General features: G+C 39.4%; 1 protein-coding gene across 2 annotated transcripts; it reads right to left on the bottom strand.

The window, feature by feature from the left end:
- Positions 1-12,521: 12,521 nt before the first annotated feature.
- PLRG1 (pleiotropic regulator 1) lies at positions 12,522-27,325 on the bottom strand. Of its 2 annotated transcripts, XM_008267305.5 has the most exons (16): positions 27,225-27,325; positions 25,785-25,891; positions 25,398-25,469; positions 24,586-24,728; positions 23,297-23,350; positions 22,396-22,489; positions 22,099-22,186; positions 20,813-20,914; positions 18,770-18,862; positions 17,554-17,703; positions 17,363-17,464; positions 16,743-16,845; positions 15,273-15,381; positions 14,214-14,353; positions 13,207-13,400; positions 12,522-12,751 (listed from the first exon to the last, which is right to left on the bottom strand). In XM_008267305.5, exons 4-16 carry the CDS (start codon positions 24,713-24,715, stop codon positions 12,692-12,694), a joined length of 1,419 nt encoding a protein of 472 aa, XP_008265527.1. In that variant the 5' UTR covers positions 24,716-24,728; positions 25,398-25,469; positions 25,785-25,891; positions 27,225-27,325; the 3' UTR covers positions 12,522-12,691. The 2 variants fall into 2 exon arrangements, with proteins under 2 accessions (XP_008265527.1, XP_008265526.1); XM_008267304.4 differs by lacking the exon at positions 25,398-25,469.
- Positions 27,326-27,601: the final 276 nt, after the last annotated feature.

Genomic DNA, 27,601 nt, shown 5'->3' on the forward strand with positions numbered 1-27,601 from the left:
GATTTCTCTTTTGCCCTATGTGCTTCTCACCCATTCATTTGCAGTACTAATTCATCTTTCTCTACTTTTAAATATAGACTTTAAGGAGGAAGCATTTTTTAAATATTTTATACCATCTTGTGGATTTCTTAAAATGTATTTTCTAGGGGCCAACATTGTAACGTGGTGGGTTAAGCTGCCACTTGCAATGCTAGCATCACATGAGTGCCCATTGGAGTCCTGCTGCTCTACTTCCTATCTAGTTCCCTGCTAACGCACCTGGGAAAACAGTAGATGAAAGGTCTCTTTCTCTCCCTGTCACTTTTTCAAATACATAAACAATTCTCTCTCTCTCTCTCTCTCTCTCTATCTATAGGAAATATACGATATATTGGAAACACAGCCCACCTTTTGTATTCATGTGACTTCTCACATTAGTCAACCACTTATGATGAAAAAAAAAAAAAAAAGCACAGAAGGAAAAGGAATGACTGCACATCCCACAGTTCCTTTCAGTTCTTCCTCAATCACCAGGAAGTCAACATTAAATTAGTGTTGGTAGAATGTGCAAGTATCAAGAAATGAAATAAAAGCAATTGAGTTAGTTTGGGGAAGCATTTCCATTGTTCTTATAAGAAAAAACTGCATATGGACTATTGTCGCTCCCCCTCTTCGTGGAGGAACGACACAGGACCCTGCGCTGTTCTTTCTGTCTGCTCGGCCCTCCCCGGGTTTGCTGCTGGTTCTTCCTGGGTTGGCTACTATCCCTTCCACCTCCGTGGAAGGGCGGTTCCCCCTGGCCCCTTTCCCCACTTCCGCAGGGGAGCGGCACACCGCCGGCCGGCTCTTCTCGGGGGCTGCACAGGTGTTCCCCTTAGATGTTCCTGGTGCATGCCGTCTCTCTCCTCCTTTATAGTCCTCCTCCGCCAATCCTAACTCTGCTACCCACACGCCGAGTACGCTGCTCTCCTCCAATCAGGAGCAAGTCCTACAGTTTATTGGTTGAACTGGAGGCAGCTGTGTAGAAGCTGTTTTCTTCTCTCCCAGCGCCATATTGTGGGAGAGCAGATGCATAGAATAAGTCTTAATTCCAGTAACTTAGTCTAGTCCGAATTGCTCCCCACAGACTATGAGCTATGAAATACAAAGAGTAATTTTGGCAATTTTGCTTATGAGTTCAATGCTCTTATATTTGCATTTAAAATAAACACTGCACAGTGGAAAGATTCATGCTTACAACTTTTTTTTCTTTTGCACAGAATTTTATTTAGCAAACAAAAAATTGCTAGCCGAGAAAGGAAAGAAAAAAGCTTCATATTTTACATTATTGATGGGACTTTCTTTCCTATTTTTTAACAGCAGGCTCTGCATTTTCATTTTGCACTGGGCCCTGAAAGTTATGTAGGTGATTCTGGTTTTAAGAATTATGAGTTAAAAAAAATAAAAAATAAAAAAAAAAATAAAAAGCCGGCGCCGTGGCTCAATAGGCTAATCCTCCACCTTGCGGCGCCGGCACACTGGGTTCTAGTCCCGGTCGGGGCGCCGGATTCTGTCCCGGTTGCCCCTCTTCCAGGCCAGCTCTCTGCTATGGCCAGGGAGTGCAGTGGAGGATGGCCCAGGTGCTTGGGCCCTGCACCCCATGGGAGACCAGGAAAAGCACCTGGCTCCTGGCTCCTGCCATCAGATCAGCCGGTGCGCCGGCTGCAGCGGCGGCCATTGGAGGGTGAACCAACGGCAAAGGAAGACCTTTCTCTCTGTCTCTCTCTCTCACTGTCCACTCTGCCTGTAAAAAAAAAAAAAAAAGAATTATGAGTTCACACATGTAAAATCACTTGGGATTTTATATAAGCAGGATTAGAGCAAGTGTTTTCTGGGTATTTATTTTCATGACCATTATCATTACTAAAGATACATTCAGATAATTTACTTTAAAAAGGAAGGCAAGATTCATCCATATGCCATTTATAAAGATTCTAGCTCCAATGAAATGCTAAAAGAGGGTCTAAATATGAATATTTCCTGTTTATTTGTATTTCTTGAATGGTATTTTGATGAGCTGTAATATCACTTTTATGCAACTTCAAGCTTTCACCAATTTTCTAGAAATTATGTATTTTACCATTTTGCTTTTTAATTTCTAATTTTCATCAGGTAAATATCCCTGCTCTATACCATTTACAATCACAAAAATGTTAGAATGGCTCAAATGTGTAAGAATTGGAAATTCATATTTGCTTAACAAATTAAAGTTTGTAAAATAATTTATCTTTCCTCTAAACATAACAGCTACATCCACCCTCAAGCAAATGCTTATCATGGTTATTTTAAATGTAGAGAAGTTTATTTACCCTAGGTCTAATGGGTAGAAGAATGTTTATTATACACAGGGAAAGAAGGCAGTGACAGACTACACAGTACATGAGTCCATTTGTGTCTAATGTCCAGAACTGGCACAGCTGTGGACGCAGAAAGTAGATTAGTTGCCAGTGGCTGGGGGGGTGGGGGATTGGAGAAACAGGTGAATGTGGATGTCTATGGGGTTTCTTTTGGGGGTGATTAAAGTGTCCTGAATTGATTATTATGATGGATGCACAGCTTTGTGAGTATACTAAGAACCATAAGTTGTGTATTTTGAGAGGGTGAATTGTATGCTATTTAATAATATAATAATAACATATAATAATACAATAATATAATAAAATATATAACAATATATAATAATATAATACAATATGCACTATAATATAATACATCATATATGACAATATATTACATTATATACTATATATTATATATAACATATTTATTATATATTATATGATATATGTTATATATTACATATATTATATATTACATAATATATGATATATGATGTATGATATATAATATATAATATATGATTTTATTATATACAAATAATATTAATATAATTATTAATATTATGTATTATATTATTAAAATTACTATATAATGATATAATGACTATATATAATAATATATTAATATTATATATATTATGTAATATATAATTTATATGCATTGTATAATATAATATTATATATTATATGTAATACATGTTTATAATATTTATATATATTTATAATATAAATATAGTTTATACATAATATAAATATTATATAAATATTATTTATGTATTACATATTATATAATATATAATAAAAAGAAAATATGGTATATATGTTTTGTTTTTTTTTTTTTGACAGGCAGAGTGGACAGTGAGAGAGAGAGACAGTGAGAAAGGTCTTCCTTTGCCGTTGGTTCACCCTCCAATGGCCGCCACGGCCGGCGCGCCGCGCTGATCCGATGGCAGGAGCCAGGAGCCAGGTGCTTTTCCTGGTCTCCCATGGGGTGCAGGGCCCAAGCACCTGGGCCATCCTCCACTGCACTCCCTGGCCACAGCAGAGGGCTGGCCTGGAAGAGGGGCAACCGGGACAGAATCTGGTGCCCCGACCGGGACTAGAACCCAGTGTGCCGGCGCCGCTAGGCGGAGGATTAGCCTAGTGAGCCGCGGTGCCGGCCAGTATATGTGTTTTTTAAGGTTACTCAGCAACAACATGCTATATCCCATCATGATCTGCATAACAATATTATCAAAATATTGTTATACAAACAAAATAGTCTTATAATGGATTTTAAATTACTAAGTTAATCCCAAAATAAGCCCTGTACTCAGATGTCTTCAAACTCTCAGGAAATTTACCCATTTTCCAACAGATTCTCCTATTAATTGACATTAAGAATGTGTGACATAATCTCTTTTTTCGGGTAAGGAAGGATTTTTACACTGTTGTAACAACCCATATACAGACTGAATAAAGTGAGAATAATCAGAAGGAATTAAGATGACATAAAAACGTAAATGGAAGAAATCTGTTGAAATATGATTAGATGCTGTACTCAAAAACTCTAAGTAGGGGGATGTATATATATATATTTATATACACACATATATTCTACTCTATTGTTAAATATTATTCTATTTTTAACTATTATCTTGTAGAAACATTCATTTATGTACATAGAGATCTTTGTGTTTGTAATTAGTTTAAAGGGGAGAAATTACAAGTAGTGACACCTGTATTATGCATACAATTTAAAACAATAAACTAACTACAGAGAGAGAAAGGAGAGGAAGATCCCTAAGCATACTGGTTAAGAAAACAAAGTTTATAGCAACAGTGTTCACAATACCCAAGATATGGAATCAACCAAGGTGTCCACCATCAGATGAATGAAGAAAATGTGGTATATATGCACAATGAAATATTATTCAGCTATCAGAAGAATGGAATCTTGAGGCCAGTGCTGTGTCATAGCAGGTGGGGCGGTGCCAGCATCTCATGTAGGCACTGGTTCAAGTCCCAGCTGTTCCACTTCCAATCCATCTCTTTGCTATGGCCTGGGAAAGCAGTGGAAGATGTCCCAAGTGTTTGGGCCCCTGCCACCCATGTGGGAGTCCTGGAAGAAGCTCCTGTCTCCTGGCTTCAGATTGGCCAAGCTCTAACCGTTGAGGCCATCTGGGGAGTGAACCAGTGGATGGAAATCCTCCCTCTCTCTCTCTCTCTCTCTCTCTCTCTCTCTCTAACTCTGCCTTTCAATAAATAAATAAATCTTAAAAAAAAAAATGAAATCCTGTTATTTGTAGCAAAATGGATGGAACTGGAGGATTAGGTTAAATAGAATAAACCAGACGCAGAAAGTCAAATACTGTATGTACTGCATGTTCTCCTCTACTTGTGAGAGCTAAAACTTTAAAACACCAACTCAGTCTACATACAGGAAGCTGATTACTAGGGGCTGGGAGGAATCAGAGGAGTGAAAGGTTTTCAGAAAGAAAATAGGGGAAGCTTGGTGTGGTTCAAAAATTGTGACAAAGATACTAATATGAGATGTTAATAGGGGAAATAGGGTCAGGGGTATAAGGAACTCTGTATTACCACCGCACTATAATTGATTTATTTTTCTTCAATAAAGTTGCATAAACCAATGTGGAAAAAACGAAAACAAAGTAATCCTCCATATATATAGTGTGATGCCATTTATAGATATGCATAAATCCATATCCACAAATAAAGCCTAAATGCATTAAAATGCATTAAACACACACACACACACACACACACACATGTGAATAGAAAACACAGGCACACCAAATTGCAATAAAATACGTGCATTACAAAACTGCTCATTAAATAATTCTGGCAGTTTTTCTTAATAGTTTTTTTTTTTTTTTTTTTTTTTTTTTTTTTTTTTTTTTGACAGGCAGAGTGGACAGTGAGAGAGAGAGACAGAGAGAGAAAGGTCTTCCTTTGCCGTTGGTTCACCCTCCAATGGCCGCCGCTGCAGCCGGCGCACCGCGCTGATCCTGGCAGGAGCCAGGAGCCAGGTGCTTTTTCCTGGTCTCCCATGGGGTGCAGGGCCCAAGCACCTGGGCCATCCTCCACTGCACTCCCTGGCCATAGCAGAGAGCTGGCCTGGAAGAGGGGCAACCGGGACAGAATCCGGCGCCCCAACCGGGACTCGAACCCGGTGTGCCGGCGCCGCAAGGTGGAGGATTAGCCTATTGAGCCACGGCGCCGGCTCTCTTAATAGCTTTTGAACTATAAACACATGAGAGATATTTATGACACTGACTAAAAATCATGCATTTGTTTACTTATCAATAGGGGTCATGGATTCTATAAGGTGTTCTATACTTACTTCCTAGGAAATCTTATTCACTAATCTGGTCTCAAATACAATTGGTCCAAGCCGATTGTATTATTTTACCTTGGTTCCAGAGTTCTTACATGATTTCCCATGGTCTATCCATTTTTGGGCAGAATAAAGCCAGAATTTTAGCTCAACACTCAAAGTCCTTTCCTAACAAGGTGCTATGTCACGTGACCAGACTCATTCCCCACCATACAACCACACAAAAATCTGTTCTAACAGCTGCAACCATGGCTATTCACAGAATCCACTACACACGTTCTCCCTCTGGTTTACCTCACTACCCAACACCTGGAAACATCTTATCCTTTCTTCCTACTTCATTATGCGAATCTCATATGAATCTCCATGAAGTTTCTTGAAGGACCCTTCAGAATAACCAGGTCTTCCATACTCCTTTGGGGGTCTGGGTAGGACACAGTGTGGGATTTCTTTTACGCACCTCACCTCCAGTTATCATTGATTTTTTTTTGCTATCTGCCCACCCCAAAAGCAACACTCAAAATGTCTGTGCGCCAACATTTGCAACCAAAGCACACATGGAAAGAAGTCCACTAAGACTGACCTTAAGCTAAAGTTCTACATCATCATGTAAAATAATCCGGTTATTTACTCAGTATCAACCCCAGACCCATCCTACTATCCTGCTTCGTGGTGCTGTGGCAGAGCGTCACCAAACAACATTTCCTAGGGTTCCTTCTGGCCCAGCTGACTTCAGTTAGATTCTGCTAATAGGAGGCCCCCTTAGGAAATCACAGGCAAGGAGACAGGAGAGGCTAGCGCTTTATCTCAGCCCCAATCCTCCTTCTGACAGAGCTGTTCCCTGTATGCTGTGTCCATCCCAAGTACAGTTGCCAGATTTAGCAAATAAAAACACAGGACACCTGATGAGATTTAAATTTAAGCTAAGTAATGAATATTTCTCACTGCAAGTACATCCTATGCAATAGTAGGAACAAACTTGACTATCAAGTTATTTTCTATGAAATTCAGATTTAACTGAGTGACCTGAATTTTATCTGGAAACCCAAATTACAAGGGGCCAGCATCTTATTTTCATTATCATTCCCCACTGCACCTTCCAGCTTGGCACCACCCATTTCTGAATCTGAGGATTCTGATGCATGAGGTAAGTTTTCCGCTTCTCTGTTGACAGCTTAGGATTCGGCTTTCTCCAGTATGTTAAGTTGGTTACCTTATGCGTTCATCTTTCTATGTGTATCTCATTTCCAAATTTTGTTCCTGTTTTTTGTTTTCTCTTTGACTTTTTTTTGTCTTTGTGGACTTATGCCTAAAACCAACTAACTCAATAGCCATTTTAATTAAGTTCTGGAAAGAAGCAAAATTAGATGTATGTATGCAATCAGCCACCTTTAAGGAGATCTATATATCTGACATGTTCCTGAATTCTATTTCCTTTTGCTAATAGCAAGTTACTGGAAGGTGGCAATTGCAGCCTAAAGGCTTGCTTTCATTAGTTTCAACCATTTTTCTTTTGCTTGCTTTATACGCCTTTTGCACAAATCATTATTATTTGACTTCTCTTATGTTTTTTGTTCTTTTCTTATCCTGTTAACTAAAACTCCTAGAACCACAGTGAATTTTAGAAATGAGTGCATATTCCTTATTTTAATTATTCCCTAAGCACCCTGGTTCCACCCAAGAGTGAGTTAATGATCCTTCCTAATGATTACTCTTGAAGAAATTATTGACATCTCCACTTAGAACCAAGGCCTGATGTTTTCTTCAAATTTGGTCAAACGATACAAGTTGGTATGATGATTTTGTTTACCTGCATTGTTTACAGTCAAAGGTTGTCTAACATTTAATATTCAGATACAACAGAGTAGAATCCTTCTAGATCAGAGTCTTGTTTTTCTCTATTTCTTTACAGCCAGGCAACCCTCCTTTTCACACAGGTCTCAGGACTTCACCAATATACTGTGAAATCCTGGTCTTGGACTCTAGCTATGTGGTCAGGATATAGGTCCCAACAGACACCAAGAAAGCCCACCAGTGCTTCTCTGCCAATGAGCTAAGCTCCAAATTGCGAAATGTTTTTCCTTGCTTGTTGAACTCAGTGCATACTTATGATAAAGATCTATTAACCAAAACCTTCTCATGATAAATAGTGTGCCAATTAAAATTATGGTTAAAATTATTAACCCAATTTGAGAAAGTTGTTACTGACTATAAAGTGTGCCCAGATGGAAATGGACAATTTCTGGGTCTCTGAAGAAAGTTGTGGTCTCAAGAAATTCCCAAATATTTCCTAGACGACATCCCCCAGTCTCAGGTGCCAGGGAAAACCTGTTTTTAAAAGGTCAGGCCTTTCTTCATCTTCCAGAGGCCAATGCAGCTGAGCTAACAGAGCCCCAGTTTTAGTTCAAGTCCAGCTTATCCGGCAACAGCGTAAACCAGGTTCATCTGTTCACACCACGCTTCTGCTTCACTTAAATATTCTCCCTCCTTCAAAGTAATGATGTCTTGAAAGCATTAACAGAAAATAAATACTATAAAACATTAGGCATGGACTTCAAAATTTTTGCACCAAAATAAGCTTATCTTTTCATTCCATTTTTTGACATTCTTTTCCAGGTACCCTTATATAGCCCAAGACAGCACTTGTTCTAGAACAACTATCCCCCTTCTGCAACACTCATAAGATATGATATCCATCTAAAACTTAATTTTATGCTTTGTTGGAAGGAGTATTATTATTTAATCTCAACACAAACACATAATACTTTCTTCCCTGCTTAAAATTTAGCTATGGGAATAGAGACCACATAGTACAACTTTGATATATTCTACATAAACTATCATGTATGTATGAACTCATAAAAAACTGTCCAACATACACAGGTATGTTTATATTAGTGACTTTTCTCCTAAAACTTTTTCACGCAAAACTCTGAATCCTTAAAGACTTCATTAATTTGCAAGAATCCAAGTAACCTATATTAATCCATGAGTATGCGTCTCCTTAACATCAGTGCAAATACAGACATGTGATAGATGAAAAAACACATATAAGTCCTGAATGGCTTACATACACGGGAATGCACGCAGACCAGATCCACTGCCAGAACCAGTGTCACATGCATACAATTAGGAAAGCTCTCAGTCCACAGCAAAGCACAACGAGTTTCCCGACTTCTCCCCCTAGAACATCTTTGAAATAGTTGGGAGTCACCCCTGCAGGAAAAATGAGAACTCACAAGACAATTAATTTCCTAGCCAGAAAAATGGTACAGGATTTAAAAAAAAAAAAAAAAAAAAAAGAAAATCAGCCTGGCTCCCCATATCATACCTTCAGCTTCTGCAAGGCTGATTCTGCTGTCAAAGGGCATTATCAGTCCACTTGGCTTCTCAAGACTTTCAGAGGACCATACGCGATAGCACATAAAACAGCTGTGTAAAATGCAGAGTTAATATACACATGCAAGGCATAATTAACATAAGACTATAAACTATTATCAGATCCATTTCCCTTCCCAAGCCTAAGGTTAATCATACAGTCATTGGTCCATCTTTCAGACAGCAAATGTTGAGTCAAAGTGTTTCATAAATGTGGTCGTCACGGGCCACGCAGGGTCACTGAGGTCAGTATAATGATGGAATTGTCTCCTTTGCTGCCCTGACTCCTGGTCAAAAGGAGTGGCTTTCCTTCTGGTAATTTAGATTATTTCTAATTTATTATAAATGATACACAAATTTTCACAAGTGCATATTTATAGCATAATTTTCAGAATTGACATTTCTGTATTGATAATGCTGTAAAGTATTGCTAATACTTATGTAGATTAATTTTCCAACAAAATAGGTTATTTCCTACACTAATGTACCCATGAACGATGGATGAAACTCTTGGCTCCTGGTTTCAGGCTGGGCCAGCCCTGGCCATTGCAGTCATTTTGAGTGAACCAGTTGATGGAAAATCTCCATCTCTCCTTCTCACTCTGTAACTCTGCCTTCCAAAAAAATATATCTTTAAAACAAAATTTTTATAATTTTGGATTTTAAAATTATCTTGAAATGCTTCTGTAGCATCTATGTAGATGCTCATAGTTTCTCCTTCCTTAGTGAACCATCCTTGCTTTCTTATAATAAATTTGGGTAGGCACTGATTTTAATTTTAAAGATTTATTTATGTATTTGAGAGGCGGAATTAGATAGGGAGATAAAGAGTGGTCGTGCATCTGCTGGTTCGCTACCCAAATGGCCCCAAGGGCCAGAGCTGGGCAGATCTGAAGCCAGGAGCCTCTTCCGGGTCTCCCACATGGGTGCAGGGGCCCAAGCACTTGGGCCATCTCCTGGTGCTTTCCCAGGCCATTGGAAAGAACTGGATTGGAAGTGGAGTAGCCGGAACTTAAACCAGTGCCCATATGGGATCCTGGCACCATAGCCGGAGGCTTAGCCTACTATACCACAGCACCGGCCCCAACTGTCTGATTCTTTTACTAGACTTTCCTAAACACTTTCTTTTTTATTTGACAGGTAGAATTATAGACAGTACGAGAGAGAGACAAAAGTCTTCCTTCTGTTGGTTCACTCCCCAAAGGACCGCTACGGCCAGCGCCGTGAAGCCAGGAGCCAGGTGCCTCCTCCTGGTCTCCCATGCGAGTGCAGGGCCCAAGCACCCGGGTCATCCTCCACTGCCCTCCAGGGCCACAGCAGAGAGCTGGACTGGAAGAGGAGCAACCAGGACCAGAACCCAGTGGCCATATGGGATGCCGGCACTGCAGGTGGAGGATTAACCAAGTGAGCCACGGCGCTGGCCCTCCTAGACACTTTGTAAAACAGAATAATTTCCTTCATTTGTGCTTAATTGTACTTGGGTATCTTTGTTACAACAACATTTAAAAACAGTTTTTTTCCTTCTTTATCTATACCATAAAATTTTTCAAGTGCAAGTTTTAATACCCTAAAATTTTAATCTGAAGCTGTCGGGTTTTGATAATGTCTGAGGGTGCTGGTCAGGGGGTGGTTGATCTCAACAACTATTTCTCCCATGACAATCTGTTTTCTGTAGCTTCTGGAATCAGCTGTAGAATTTTTTTTCTTTTAAAGCAACCACAGAATTGGATAGAGAACTTTTTAAATGGACATTCAGTAACTGTACAAACTTATGGGTACAACGTGATGTTCTAACACAAGTATATATTGCAGAATTGCACAACAGGGCTACTAAATCAGTAACAATGTACTACATATTTCAAAATAGCGAGAAGAAAGGATTTTGAATGCTTCACCACAAAATTAAAGGTAAAATGGTAGTCTAATTTCTTCTTTGCCTTTGAAGATGGAATATTTTCCACCGATGGATTCTTTTATTAGAAGGCACATGAGACTCTCAGGGAAGCTAGTGCTTCTTTTTGCTTTATTTAGTTTGTAAAATACATGCTTTTAGAAAATTAAAACATTATAGAAGTATACAAAGCAGATCATGAACATCCTCCCATAATTCTACTTCCTCACAAGGCCACTAGTAGTGTGGTGCTACTTCACCATTATTTTTTTAAGAGTATCAAGTTATTGTAACAAATTTTTTTTCACATAAGAATACATTTTGAACATCTTGTCCTAACAGTCTAGATATTCCTCTCTGGTAATGGATACCCAGAAATCAACTGCATGAAGGTATCATAATCTGTAGCATTCCCTTATAGATAGGACATTTGGGCTAGCTTTAATTATTAAAGAACAAAGGTGCAATGACATTGCTTGTATACACTTGTCAGACTGTTTCGGTTAGATACTTCCCTGGAAATGAAGTTAGCAGGCCAAGGGATTCAAATATTAGAAAACTACACTATAAAGGTTGTAACTTCCACGCACAGCATACGTAATGGCACATGTATAATTCAGAAACTTCTGCTTAAAATCAAAGTGCAATATTTTAATTTGGAAAATCTTAACAATTGCTTTCTTGTAACTGTGTGGTCTAATTATAGAACGATTAGTCTGATCAATCTTCTTGACTGACGGGGAATTAGGATCCCAACAGCAGGATTAAGACCTGTATTTACCCAAAGGAGGCATCAGAAACTTCAATATTATTCTACACATCTCCACAGATTGTAACCCTCAAATTTTAAATAGCTACCATGGTGTCTCCAGAGTTATTTTCCCTGGGCTTTGATATCAATATTGTTATTCTACTGCTGTGGGATAAAATCCAAATTCAAAACATGCAGTTTCCCTGCAAGTCAGCTTTACTCCCCAGTATGGGGTTGCTATGGACAATTCTTCCAGGACACACCACGGACTTCATGCCTCACCTTAGACCACCCTTTCCTTCTCCGCTGTCTTTCATTTCAGATCAGCTCAAATGCCACTTACTCTCAAGTCTTCCACAATCCTCCCTGGGAAAAATGAAGGGTCTTCGCCATGCTCCCCCAGCATTTCCCTGGCACCCCCACTACAGACTTTCTGTAAGGAGCCACTAAACTGGAAACCTTGGAGGACAGACACGTCTTATTTGTTTTCTGAATGGTGCCTAGTGCAGAACTTTGCAGAACGGAACATGCACTCAAAACCTGTTTTTGGAATGAACACACGTAAGTTAAAGTAAGACTTCAAATTTTTAAAATACCAATTAGCAGTCACAGATACTAGTTTTTAAAGGATTATATAAAAAAACACTGCTCCCTCCAAAACATGTCCTATCATAAGGATTTTTTAAAAAGAGATCTGCTAATAAAACTGTCAAAATAGTCTACCTTTACAATAGTCACGTTCAATAAACCTGCAAATTACTTCCCAAGGTCACAATTTGTATACTTTAGAAATAAAAAACACAAGGGAAGGGTCGGGGGGCAGTTTATTGTAAAATACAAAGCAGCAATGATGCCAGCAAGTGAGTTTCTACTTTATACTCCCAGCCAGAGCACAAAATGACAGGATTTCCTCATCAATGCCAAGCTTAAAATAAAAAAATACAAAAAAAGGGAACCACCATGAAGACAACATCACATTAAAATCTCTTTCTCTTGATAATTTCTGGTTTCCAGCTGACCGGATGAGTTTCTTCTGTCTATAATAAAAATTAAGAGTATTATTAGTTTGCTTAATAATTAATAAACTTCTAACAATAAGATACCTACTATAATTCATATTACTTGGCATTAAATATTTAGCATTATCCTAGTTTAATAAAGATGAAAGGGTTATTACAAGCTCAGTTTGAGGTATTTCATCTAAAATAAAACCTCTACTTAGATATTTTAGTAGCACCAAGGCAAACAATTCTAAATTAGTTTGCATAATAATCTTAATTTGCTGTTGTTTTTAATAAAATTAAAATATCCAATGGGTTCACTGGCATCAATGAAATCAACACAGAAATCTATGACCAAGTACTACTGAAGATGATAAATACCTTAATACTACAGAGATTATTTTTCTTTCTGGAAATTAAATGGGAGGAGACTTGCCAAACTGGTATAGCTGCTACATTTTATTTGAAGATATATGGAAAACAGAACTCACCGCAGTATCATCCTCTCTGTACACTTTAATGGTTTTATCAGCTTCAGCTGTTAGCAATCGACTTTCAGACTGATCAAAAGCACAAGCGAATATTCCTGATTCACTGTCCAATGACCCAGGCTGCACAGCTGCATGGACCCTCTGAAAATTGTAGCCAGTTCTCCAGTCCCAAAGATGCATAGTGCCATTGTCAGCTTAAAAGGAAATATCAATTACATTTGTTATCGCTTCAATGGTTCAGCTTGGCATGCTTGTAGTTCGCACCAACCATTAGCCCAAACACTATTGCAATATCTACAAGTACAAAGACATATAAACAGGCACTAAAGCTTTTCAATAGATTTTGTTTGTGCTTAATTAAGAATTTATCATGGGACCAGCACTGTGGCGCATCAGGTTAACACCCTGGCCTGAAGCGCTGGCATCCTATATGGGCGCCGGTTTGAGTCCCAGCTACTCCTCTTCCGATCCAGCTCCCTGCTATGGCCTGGGATAGCAGTAGAAGGCCCAAGTCCTTGGGCCCCTACACCCATGTGGGAGACCCAGAAGGAGCTTCTGGCTCCGGATAAGCACAGCTCCAGCCATTGCGGCCATCTGGTGAGTAAACCAGCAGATGAAGACCTCTCTCTCTGTCTCTACCTCACTCTGTAACTCTTTCAAATAAATAAAATAAATCTTAAAAAAAAAAAAAAAAGAATTTATCGTACGTCTTAAAGACCCACAAAATTTGACAACCAATTCCAGAATACCTAACCAAATTTTTAGGCAATTCCTATCATAAACCCCTAATTTAGATTTATCATGTGGGAACTCAAAGAAGGCTAACCCATGAAATACACTAAACATATTACGAGTATGCATGAGCACACATGTGGGCAACTAAATATACCCAAATCAGGCAAGTGCCACTACAGCACATGTGTGATCACTCTGAAACTTTATAAACATTCAGTCATTCACTAACAGCAAAAATGACAAACATATTTACTGTAAAGGTCTTATTTTACCTCCAGATACAAGTACTCCATCAGAATTTACAGTCAATGTGTTAATAATAGCATTATGTCCAGAAAGATTCTGAATGAAACTTCCATCAGGGAACTTCCACTGTTTTATGTTATCTGGAGAGCCAGATGCAAATGTGTAACTGAAATCAGATTAAGCAGAATTCATGGCAATGTAAACCAGCTTAAACTAAACAGCGAGTTTTAAAAAGCCAATTATATTTTCACTGCATACTCACTGATCTACGTAGTTTTAACAAAGTAATATTGTCATAATACAAAAATATCAAGACATTTGTTTCAAGTATAATCCGATTTGCACCTTTTTAAAATGCATTGTAATTCCTATTTTAAGATTTTTGTTCTCCTTTCATTTCCCCAGTGCTGTACACTGAGCTGCAGTAAGTACGTGCAGGAGTCATACTTTACACAAGGGCAAGGCATTACATGATGTTCTGGAGAAGGAAGAGCACAATGGGATGGGGAGCAAGAGAGAGAAGGAAAGAAAGGGAAAGAGGAGAGGACAAAAGGGAGTAACGAATAAGGGAAAGGGAGGGAGAGAGACAGGGTATGAAAGCAGGGAGAGGAAAACAGAAAATATAAGTAGAAAAGTTCAGAGGTGATCTGAAACCACACACAACAGGTTGTGATGTTACGCCCCACCTCTGAATATACAGATTATCACGTTCATGGCTCTATTTTTCCCTATATATACATTAACTTCCTTCTTAGCACTTAAACTACTTATGTGATGTCTCAATGTCTAATACCATTTATATCCAAAACAGTAAGCACAGCCACTATCACTTCCATTTTGACTTGCAACTTTTAACCACGATTTATTTACACTGTTTTATTTGACACTATTTATCTGTCATTATGAGAAGGCTTCCCTCATCTTATATAGGACATGAAACAAAATAGTACATAAGGAAAATAAGAGAAATGCATGTCTACAAGTAGTATAGGAACAGACAGTGGCTCAATGCCCAGAATAGTGTTAATACAGGTATTCACTACTAGACTAAGAAATAAAGAAACTAACTAGGTAAGTGCACTTACTGTCTTGGATGTAAAACTACAGCTCTCACTGATTTTTTATGATTTGTTAATGTCACTCTCGTCTTTCCGGCCACCAGATCCCATAATCGTATCGTAGTGTCATGGCTTCCTGTAACAAAAACACACAGACACCAAAACACAGACTGTTAAAAAAGACTGCAAACATAAACATAACAAAACATGTGTTCTTCCATAAACAAATATATACTAAATTAAAGTTATATTACACCTTGGCTAATTTCTTCATAGTTCCAAAATACTAGGTTGCTTTTAAAGTTATTCTATAAAAATAACAATACAAATAAAGGAGCTAGTGATGTGGCTCACTGGGTTGGGCTACACTGCCTGCTGTGCTGGAATGCCCATAGGAGCACCAGTTCAGGGGTGGGTGCTGTGGTGTAGCAGGTTAATCCTCCACCTGTGATGATGCTGGTATCCCATATGGGCGCCAGTTCAAGTCTTGGCTGCTCCACTTCCAATTCAGCTCCCTGCTAATGCACCTGGGAAAGCAGTGGAAAATGGCCCAAGTGCTTGGGCCCTGCACCCATGTGGGAGACCTGGAAGACATTCCAGGAACCTGGCCATTGTGGTCCTTTGTGGAATGAACCAGCAGATTTCTCTTGCTGTATCTCCTCCTCTAACTCTGCCTTTCAAATAAATAAAAAATAAGTCTAAAAAAAAAGAAGAGTGCCAGTTCAAGTACCAACTGCTGCACTTCTGAACCAGCTCCCTGCTAAACGTGCCTTGGGAGGCAGTAGATGCTGGCCTAAGTGCTTGGGCACCTACCATCCACATGGGACCCAGGTCTCCCACACACAGGTGGCAGAGGCCCAAGGTCTTGTGCCATCCTCTGCTCTTTCCTAGGCACATTAGCAGGGAATTGAATTCAAAACACAGGAGCCAGGACTCAAACCAGTGCTCTGATAAGGCTTAACCTTACACTGTACCGCAACACTGGCTCTCCAATTTTTTTTTTTTAATTAGTCAAAATATATCAAGCTAAAGAATTATTTTAGCTTTAAGGTAAACACCACTGTTACTGGGGCCAGCGCTCTGGCCCAGCAGGTTAAGCCATTGCTTGTGACTCCAGCATCTCATATAGGAGATTCACTGCTATTAACTTTATTTTGGACAAAATGAAGATTCACATCAGTTTAAAGGTTTTTTTCGTCTCAGGGCATTTTTTCCTTCTAACTTTAATTTCCTAAACTAATACTTTCAATACTATATTACATCTGACAGTTTTCTAGCCAGATATTATAAGATACTGTATGACATACTCTATGATATTTAAAAGGTATGGGACAAAAGCCAATTGAATAACATTTTATTATACAAAATTTCAAATGCTGATGACTAAAATATATAATAAGGACATGGAAACACTGAATACACAATACAAATCAAGAGTCAGTGACTATAAAAGGCATGTGATAAACATGCTGTCAAGTTGGAAAGTAACAATCACACCTGTAATAATCTGTGGTTCCGCAGCTTGACACCTCACTGTAGCAACTGCATTTGTATGTCCAGACAATGTGTGTACACTGGCTTTAGTTCTCACATCCCAAATCTATAAAAACACAACAGACTTATGATCAGAGAATACTCAGGTATCTAAACCTGAGGCAGGTAACTGGATCAACTCAAGGCTGGGAATTTACTAAGGAATTGTACCTACTGTAATACAGACAGAAAGTGCTTAAACAAAGGATAAAATCTATATATAATCTGTGTGGAGAATATAGACAGGAAAAATCGGCCAAGGAAAAAGAAAAAGCTAAAAGATCAGCACACAGAAAGGTTAATCAGTCTAATGGGGCTGCTGAATATAAGAGCTAATGAGTAACAGTTATGGTGACCGGCCAGAAGATGAATGTCACATTTCAGAGGCAGAACACTAATACTAACAAACATGACATAGAACTGAAGATGAAAACTGGAAAGTATACACATCAAGAACCTGAGGGACTAAGGTATTGAAGAGTCAAGACAGCTACCTTTAATTCTTTACCAAACAATATGAGACTAACGGCAAACATAGACATTACCAGACACAAAGTATTTACAAATATATAGCTCTATCTCACCCGTGCAGTTGAATCTCGACTACAGGTTACCAGCACATCGATTGTTGGGTGCAAATCCAAGCCATACACTGCGCTCAGATGTCCATGATAGTGCCTTATAACCTAAGGACAGAGCAGGGAAGTTAAAGTCTGTACAAGCAGAAAGATAAAGGGTGTCTTGTCAAGTTTTAAGCCCTTATCCCAGTGGTTACCTTATTATACTCAAGATCCCAGCACTTTACTTGCTTGTCTTCTCCACAGGAGAACAGGTATGGGCTCCTTGTGCTTACTATCACGCCTCGCACTGTACTAATGTGCCCAGTCAATGACAGTTTTAATTTGCCGCTAGCCAAGTCCCATATCTGCAATCAAACAGTAATTATTTTTCCTTTATGTTGGTTACTTTAAAGCAAATTTTAGAATCCTGATGTTAAAATTAAGTCTTCAAAAAGAAGGGAAAAGATAAAAATAGATACAAAGAAATAAATATGCAAAATGACTTCCCTCCAAATAAAAGCAGGGGAGTGTGCGTTGGTGGTATAGTGGTGAGCATAGCTGCCTTCCAAATAAAAGCAGGGGAAAAAAAGACAAGACAAGCCCAAACAGAAAATATTTTCCAGAGTTGACAAGGTTAATATTATTAATATATAAATGATATAACTATAATAGTAAAAATAACATGGTATTAAATTAGAAAAGACTGACAACTTAAAAAAACCTGAAAGTAGCAAAGATATGAAAAAGCTCAATTTCTTTTCTTTTTAACTTTTTTTTTTTAAAGATATTTACTTATTTTAAAGTCAGAATTACAGAGATATAGAGATCTTCCATCTTCACTCCCCAAATGGCCACCAACAGCCAGGGCTGTGCTAGGCAAAGCCAAGAGCTTCATCCAGGTCTCCCAAGTGGGTGCGGGGCCCAGGCACTTGAGCTATCTTCTGCTGCTTTCCCAGGCACATTAGCAGCGAGCTGGATCAGAAGTGGAGCAGCCAGGACTCGAATCAGCACTCATACAGGATACTGGCATTGCAGAAGGTGGTTTAACTGGCTATACCACAGCACCAGCCACAAGAAAACTTAATTTCACTAGAAATTTTGTATAAACAGTGTTTAAAAAATTAGATACCCATTTTTGCTTATCATAATAGTTTTATTTTTTAAAGGAATACAGAATCAATATGCTGAAATCAGTCTTCTCCTGGACTGCAAGTATCAGTTTACCCACAGAGGAAACTAATTTTTAATCCACTAACTCCATTTCTTTGGCTCTATCGTAATAAAATAATTCAAAATACAATACATTTTATTTTATATTCAGGCCTAAGAAATCAAAGGAAATGCAACAGCAACGTCCACCACAGGAAATAATGTGAAACAGACCAAGCTTCCATGGCAAATAGTCATGTTCATTTTTAACTTCCTTATTACCTTTATTGTTCTGTCAGCAGATCCTGTAACAAACCATTGGTTTCCAGGTTCCACAGCAATACATCGAACCCAGCCAAGATGCCCACTGATAACCTGTATTAAAAAGTAGAGCATGATTCAACCCTTATGCTAGCACATGACATTTTAATCACAAGTCAGATTTAAACTGCCATCCTCACATCTTCAAATACTAACAAAATTATTTGAAAACTAGGCTTTAGAATGAGAAATATTATCTTCAAAGGTGAATGGACACACAAATTATGACACATTTGCACAATGCAATACTAGTCAGTAATAAAAATGGATGAATCATTAATATATTTAACAGTCTGGAGGAATCTCAAAGGCATTAACCTAAGTGAAGGAAGTCAGTCCCAGAAGTATACACCGAGGGGCTGGCATTGTGGCTCAGCAGGTTAAGCCACGGACAGCAATGCCAGCATCCCACATCAGAGCACCAGTTTGAGTACCGGCTGCTCTGCTTTCCATCCAGCTCCCTGCCAATGTTCCTAGGAAGGCAGATGACGGCCCAAGTACTTGGGCCCCTGCAACTCACATGGGAGACCCTGATGGAGTTCCAGGCTCCTGGCTTCAGCCTGGCCCACTCCCAGCCATTTCAGCCATCTGGGGAGTGAAGCAGCGGACAGAAGATGTCTTTCGCTCAATTTCTATGTCAGTCTGCCTTTCAAATAAATAAATTAAATCTTAAAAAAAAAAAGTATGTATTGTATGATTCCACCGATATGAGATAGTGGAAAAGATACCACTACAGTGTTGGAACACAGATCAGTTAGTTGCCAGGGATGAAAAAGGGTATGATGATAAAACAGCAGCATTTAGGGGGCCGGCGCTGTGGTACAGCGGGTGGAGCCGCCACCTGCGGTGCAGGCACCCCATATGGGCGTCGGTTCGTGTCCTGGCTGCTCCATTTCTGATCCAGCTCTCTGCTGTGGCCTGGGAAAGCAGTAGAAGATGGCCCAAGTCCTTGGGCCCCTGCACCCGTGTGGGAGACCCGGAAGTAGCTCCCGGCTCCTGGCTTCAGATTGGCATAGTTCCGGCCATCCCAGCCAACTGGGGAGTGAACCAGCAGATGGAAGACCTCTCTCTCTCTGTGTAACTCTGACTTTTAAATAAATCGTTAAAAAAATAAAAATACACAAAAACACAGCAACACAGGGCTGTGTTTTGAGATTATGTAATATTTACATCCTGATGGTGATAATGGTCACCCAGATCTACACATCTATTAATTCATTTGACCTACACACCAAAAGAAACATCTCTATTACTATATAATCATTTGAATACTTGTAAAATTTAAATATATACTAAATTATGTCAGCTGTATTTTTTTTTAATTTTAAAGAGTTACAGAGAGAAGCAGAAACAGAGAGAAAGAGGTCTTCCATCTACTGGCCCACTCCCCAAATGGTTGCAATGGCCAGAGCTGAGCCGATCCGAATGAAGCCAGGAGCCAGGAGCCTCCCCAGGGTCTCTATGTGGGTGCAGGGATGCAACTACTCAGGCCTTCCTCCGCTGCCTTCCTAAGCACATCAGCAGAGAGCTGGATTAAAAGTTGAGCCGCCGGGAATGGAACCTGTGCCCATAGAGGATGCCAGTGTTGCAGGCCAGGGCTTTAACCTGCTGCACCCCAGTGTCGGCCCCTAGTAAATACTTTTCATCTTATATCTGGTACATTAAATCAGTTATTCAGATGAAAGGATAACTGGTAGGTTCAAAGAAATTTTTTTACATGGTTGTTGTATACTTTGGCCTTCATTTTAAATATTCCATTTTCTTAAATTGATGGCTTTCCACATTTAATAGCCTTCTATCAATATTTTATAAGATGTACAAGTATCACTTTTACCTAAGGAAAATTCTTTTCCAAGATATCTTGGCCTAAGCCCCGTCTCATCCCATCTGCAATCACTCTACCAGTTTTCAGTCACGCCTCTTCCTTCTTGTTCTATTCTTCGACTACTGTCAACTGTACAGCAACACGTTTCACACGGCAGAATAAAATGGACATTCGCTCACCCTGTAGAGTTTCCATGGTGGGTGCCACTGGGGTTTGGGCATTGTAGGGGCTTTTTTAGCCATTAGTGCAGAGTTCTTGGTATTGCCAGTCTCCACAATCATCTAGATATGGAATAAATTACATTATATTAAACATATCACACCAAAGGTTTCATGTGATCAATTAAAAAAAGGAAGCTAAAATAAGATATTTATCAGTACTGTATTTTCTGTATGTTAATTCTAAAAACCAATTAAAAAAAAAACCAGAGAGGCAGAACATTTACACACAGATATCACTGTGTATGTGTTCAAAATGCAAGCCTACTAGCCGCCTTGTTTGCAAAACAGGAAGAACAGTGCTGTATCATGGGGTTATTATAAAGATTTAAAATACTGTACATGCTTTATGCGAGCTCCCATGTCACCGAAGTCATTTAAGTGTATTTCCACTGTTGAATTTTATTATTACTGATTCAATATAGCAAAGGAGAGACTGACAGCTCCTACTAACCTTTTAATATAATATTTAAACATTACTTCAAAAGATAAACTAGCTGATAACTTTTAAAATATATTATTAGTATCTATCTATTCATCCCCAAAATATTTCAGCCCATAAAGTTCCTGCCCTTAAGAAGCTTAAATTACAACCTCATGAAGAGACAGAAAGCCTGGAAAATGGAAGATTAAAAAGAAAAACAAGGCATATGAAAGTCACAAATACATTCACTTCATAAAGCCAAATCAACCGCAAAGGAAACTGAGGAAGCCAAGCCCACACTTATTTCAGATAATAGCACATTTTCAGTTGTTCTTTCTACAATTCTCACTTATACTAGCCCCAATTGTCATTTACTCACAGATAAAATTAATGTATTTCTAAATGTTCATTTTTAAGACAAGTTTTATAGCCCATAAATTTTTACACACCATTAGCATTCAACTGTACCTGTGCACATCATCTTAAAGTTTAATTAAAAAAAACCTTTCAAATATGACCCAAGTTTCAGAATAATACTCCTTGCATTTTTAATATCAATATCACACCAAATACATAGTATGTACATGTGCAAATGGACACAGAAATACAAAATTTTAAATTCTAAAAAAATTGCTTATTTACTAACAACTTAGTTTTAGGGATATGAAGCATTAACAACTACCTGAGGATGCTATTTACCTTAATTCCAAGGATGTGTTCATTTCTTTAATATTTAAGGTAAGACTTTTGGGATAAAAATAAATAAGGCAGCACACTCTGAGAGCTGGAAATCTTTAGTGCTATCTGACACAGGGAAACTTACTGCATTCCCCACTGCAGGCTGTGTGCGATCCGAAGCACCAGGAAGTCGGTATTCACCCCCGCCAGGTGCAGTACGATTGGCATCAACCCTGAGACAAAGAAAATTGCACATTGTGAGCAATGCCTCCACCATGTATCCTGCAAAACCAATCCTTTTATTTCAAATTTTTCTAAGCCCTGACAAAGGAAAATATCATATAATATGTGTTATAAAGAAACAAATGTAAATAACGAAAAAAGTGTGAAAAGTATAATGCACTTCCAAAATCTTTACAATTACACGCACAGCACTTCATACCTGGTCTGAGAAGAAGGTAACGTCACTGCTAAGGCCTGTGCAGCCGATTCACTTGGCATCCTTTGGATCTTAGTATCTGCTGTCAGAGCAACCCCTATTAACATAAAAAAAAAAAAAACTCTTCTCATAGCTATCTTTGTTTTCATTTACATGCATTTGAAATAAAGCACCAGAGGAAAACATACACAAGTTACTGTCTTCAAGTGGTGATATCACAAAAATTGGATGATGAAATTTTGCTTGTCTTTGTTTTTAACAATAAATACACTTACCACATACCTCATGTTTGACCTGCTCATAAGCAGCTTGGTATTAAAGCAGCCCAAAAAAGCCAAGTTTAAATTTCTGTGAAATTCCAGAATTACCTTCAACAGTAAAAACCAAGCATTTCTTTAAATACTGAGCTTCTAGGAGTGAATTTAAGTTACTACCATCAGAAGCAGCCAGCTCCCTTGCATTTTCTACAATATTAAGCTCTTTGTGCCATACCCTATTATGCTAGTCACAGTGTCCATGTGCCAACCCCTCTACACACACACACACACCCGGGGGACACCTTCCCACTGTACATATTTCAACACTAACAATTCTTCATTCATGTGGTCAGTGATATTTACATGCCTTTCTAAACCACCAGCCAACAAATTTCTCTAGGCTTGGAGCAGTTTTATCGTCTGTGAATTCCTAGCACAATGCTTGAAAAAATATAAGAGTTTAATAATGTTTGCTAAATTACTGTATATAAATATTAGTTAGTTATATTCTAAAAAGCTATGTGTGGATGCCGGGCTGTTGAGTTTAACCTGTATTCTATAGGTAATTCGAATGTCATTATTGCCTCATTCAAGGAAATATTTGTGACAATAAAATAAGACAATTTCTGTAATCATAGTTCACTCACCAGGTCCTGGTGGGTATGGATGTGTACCTGTCACCAAATACTCAACTTCTTGTCCTAAAAAGAAAAATTAATCAATGGTGAATTTATCTTATACACAAGTTATCTTTTTAAATACATCCATATCATCAACTGGATTTCTCAAATTTTCCCAACTAAACTGCAATCTCAGATATACAAGATATTGACCATATTTTCAAAATTATTTACATGTTATTTGAGAGCAGAGAGAATTTCTCATCTGTTGCTTCACCCCCAAAATGCCCACAATAGCCAGGGACAGACCAGGCCAAAGCCAGTAGCTGAGAACTCAAGCCAGGTCTCCTGTACGGGCTGCCCAGACACAGTCTCATGAGTCATCACTTGCTGTCTCCTACACTTTAGCAGGAACGTTAGAACTGGCAGCAGACCTGGGACTCCATCCCAGGCTCTCATATGAGATGCAGGCATCCCAAGTGGTGTTTTCACCAACAGGCCAAATGCCCAGTCCATCATGTTTGCTTTGACCTCTATAAATCATGTACACGGCTACGTCCTTGCCCAGTTGCTGACATGAGTTCAAAAAGGCTCATGCATTTGCTACAGTGATGGTGCCACAGAGTGAGCTTATTAAATGACAATCCACTCCAGTTTTTCTTCTAAGCAAAAGGCAATGGCTTCCTGTGGAATCTAGAGTCTTTTCTTCATTACAATTGCACAAGTTGTATCCATAATCCAAAAATCTAAAACCTTTAGATTTTTAGATTTTAATGCTCTAAAACTTAAAATACTGAAATAATGTGACACCGAAAATTCCACACCTAACCTCATGTGAAGCAGGCACACTAAAAACAGTGAATAAAATTATCTTCAGGTTATCAATAAAAGGTATATACGAAACATAATAAAGAATCTTGTGTTTAGATTTACACATACACAAATATTCCAAAATCTGAAAAAACAGAATCAGAAATGCAAAACACGTCTGGCCTCGAGCATTTTGTTATGGGCTACTCAATTTGTCCTTGAATTTCATCTTTCTCAATTACAGTAAGGCTAGGTAGCCCCTCCACAAGTTAAGAACAGTCTCCCAGGTTTTTCTGTATTCTCCACTGTGATCTTTTCCACCTCTTTATTTCCTGTAAGAAAGCCACCAACTATCCCACCACTCACATGACGAAAATCAGACTTCCATTAAAATACAGCATAGCTATAAAACACTGTATGACTGTAACTAGTTCTTCCAGGGGTCCTATTAAAGCATTTTATTTGTTTTTATATTTCTCAAATATTGCTGATAACACCATACTGACCTTGATTGGCAGGATACTGTTTATGGCCATATGAATCCGTTGCATTCTGGGGGCCTTTCTCTTTAAGATTTTCTTTCGAGGTTGGCATATGCAACACAGGACCATACTCATTACGAAGCTTGATTGCCATTTTTCGTTTGTGACTATTTAAAAATTATAAACATAAGAATGTATCCTTAAATATGTAAAATACACTCACAAATTTAAGTGTTTACAGATAGCTAGGAAACATAATTTAAGTTTGCCCAGTGACGTATAAGTTTCTAGTAAGATTTTAAACAATATTTCAAAAAAACCTAAAATTTCCAAGTGCATTTCCACATCATATGTAGTTACTTTAATTCACAATTTATCACATGGCAGGCATTAAATCCAAGTAATATTTTAATTTGTCACTTAATAAATAAAACATTTCATGATTAGTTATCAAAGGTCAAACTGATTTAAAGATATATAGAAACTAATATACCCTTAAAAATTCTTTCAAGGCCTACACTTATTTCCTTCATATATCTAAATATAAAAACAGTAAAAATTACCTCAGTAACCTTAAACAGATGTATCTAGAAAGGTTAGTTGGAACTAATCAAAGTACTAAATTAGTTCAGTATTTTTAAAAAGAAATGCACTTATATTACTTTTAAGAAAACCTCATCTTGTAAATGAAATAGAAATATTTGTTTCAGGAATTAAGTTTTAAAAAGAAGGGCAAAGGACAAAGAAGGAACATTGCACATAATGCAATCCCAGACTGGAGCTGGAGATGTAGAACCAAAACTATGCCCCCACTCAACAATCTTCACCATACTAACGAGAAAAGATGGGAGTAGAAGTACTGGCCAGGTACAATTTCAGCTCAGCAAGGCTCTGAGAGCAGCGGGAAGCTGAAAGCACATACAAAGTGATTGATTATAAAATAAAATACCTGAACGGGACTCTCCTAATTACCGGACATTTGTAAAATGCAATTAATTAATGGGATTCTTTACCATAAAGGCCAAAAAAAAAGAAAGGTTAAACCAGTTAAAATTATGCCCAAAGAGCTTTCATTAAAGAGACAGTCCATGAGCACTACCTGAGTACTACATGAGTAAAACCAAGTATTACTAAGTAATGTTTAAAGGTCTCCCTTTCCCTGATCTCTTCTCCCAGTATTAGAATTTTAACAATTTTAGCAAATGAAAGAAAACTATGCCTACCTCTCTTCATCCAAAGGCACAGGTTTTCCATTGTCAGCTACAAACATGTCATGGGTCCTCTTCAAGGACCTGAACACAAGCGTGTGCACAGAATGCTTCTGCACTTCCTAGAGAAAGGGAGAGAGAGTGTGTGTGTGTAATTACACACTTAACCTATAAATTACCCACAGCGTAACCTGAATTACAGTCAAACTCATCAGACGCTTTACGTGTGTGAGAATGTCGAACGCTCCATACCACTCACCACAGCTACTCCTGCAGCAAGCTACAAGGGGTCAAGTTCATCGCCAGAGCCTCGGCTAGAGCAGCTGAGTGAGGTGAGAGTACCCCCTTACTCAGGAAATACCTACTAGGCTCGCTCCACCTCTCTGTCAGCACGGTGCTAAAGCTGACAACAGAATGATAGGCAGCACGCTCCTTGTACTCAGGAGGAAGAAGACAAGCAAAACTAGGAAAGCAAGTCCACACTTGGGTAAGCGCTATAAAGACAAGAGGCCAAGGCAGAGAACACAGGAGGAACCAGATATGACGGCGAAAGAGCGCTCTGCAGCGAAGTCCGAACAGACAGGAGGGAACACAGGTAAGCGCAGCCCAGGCAGCGGCACATGCCCAGTGCAAAGGTGACCAAGGACTGAAATAATGCCCGGGGTGCAGGCTGGGTGACAGGGTGGGATGCGGAGTAAGCCGAGGTTGCCAAGGCAGGTAAAGTCCAGTTAGGAAAGGCCTTTTTTAGACCATTCCAACAGTCTCGAGTTTTGTCCTATTGTCACAGGGACAGGAGAGGGGTTTAAGCCAGAAAACCATGGCCAACTTATGTCTTGCATAGAACAATTTATAGGAGGGCAAAAAAAGAAGAAAGTCAGCTGGAAGCCAGTGCGTCGCTCCTGGCTAAAGATAACGTCCGTCTGAATTAAGATGACTTGCAGCGGATATGGACCAGAGAGGATGGCGTCAGGCAATGTTCGCAGTAAGACGAGCAAGGCCTGCTAATGTTCAAACCAGGTGGGAAAAACACGTAAGGCATCAAGAACGGCAGGCTTTCCTGGCGTGGGCTGAAACACGAGGTGAATTGACCGCCAGAGTCTTTTAGGTGGCAGAATTAGTGCCACTATGTACGCCGGCAGCGACAACCGGCCAGGGGTCGGACATCAACAGGAGCCCCGCCTCCGAGGTCAGAGCCCGGATTCCGGGGGTCAGACAAGCACTGCAGAAATCATCTACGGCTCCCCGCCGGACGGAGCTTCAGACTCGGGTTTCCATGCACCCTAGACCCTTTGCGCAAAGCACCTCCCTAAGAAGAGACCACTTGGCCTTGGCCACACAGCTGCCCTGGCAGCCTCTTCCCTCTCCAGCCTCCCAGCACGCTCCATCCCCCCAGCGCGCTGCCAAATAAAACATTCCAGAGGCAAACGCCTCCTGAGCGCCCGACCATCACTTTACCTCGACCATGATGATGCCGTGTACCCCAGCTCTCCTGCAGAACAGACACCTATCACCCGCGCAGAGAGCGCCGCCACAACTGGGCAGCCACTTCCGGAATCGGACGGCCTGGCGCCGGATATGACGTAGAGCGCTGCGCGCGCGCGCCGCTCGCTCGGCCTTTCGGGATCAGGGGCGGGGGGCGGGCCTTCCTGCTCGCGCCTGGGGCCGAGTCTGAACGGACAGGGCTGGGACGTGTCGCAGAGCGTTGTGAACGAGTCAAAATACTGTTTTCTGCCAAATTGAATCAGTTTTACAGTGCGTTAGGGGCCCTGGTCCGTTGTGCTGAATTCCTTGGAAGCTGGATGGCTTTTAGTCGGAAATGTTAAGAAATCAGC

Source organism: Oryctolagus cuniculus, chromosome 8 (genome assembly GCF_051225735.1).
Source record: "Oryctolagus cuniculus isolate XC-2025 breed Fujian yellow rabbit chromosome 8, ASM5122573v1, whole genome shotgun sequence".
NCBI classification, from domain to species: domain Eukaryota; kingdom Metazoa; phylum Chordata; class Mammalia; order Lagomorpha; family Leporidae; genus Oryctolagus; species Oryctolagus cuniculus.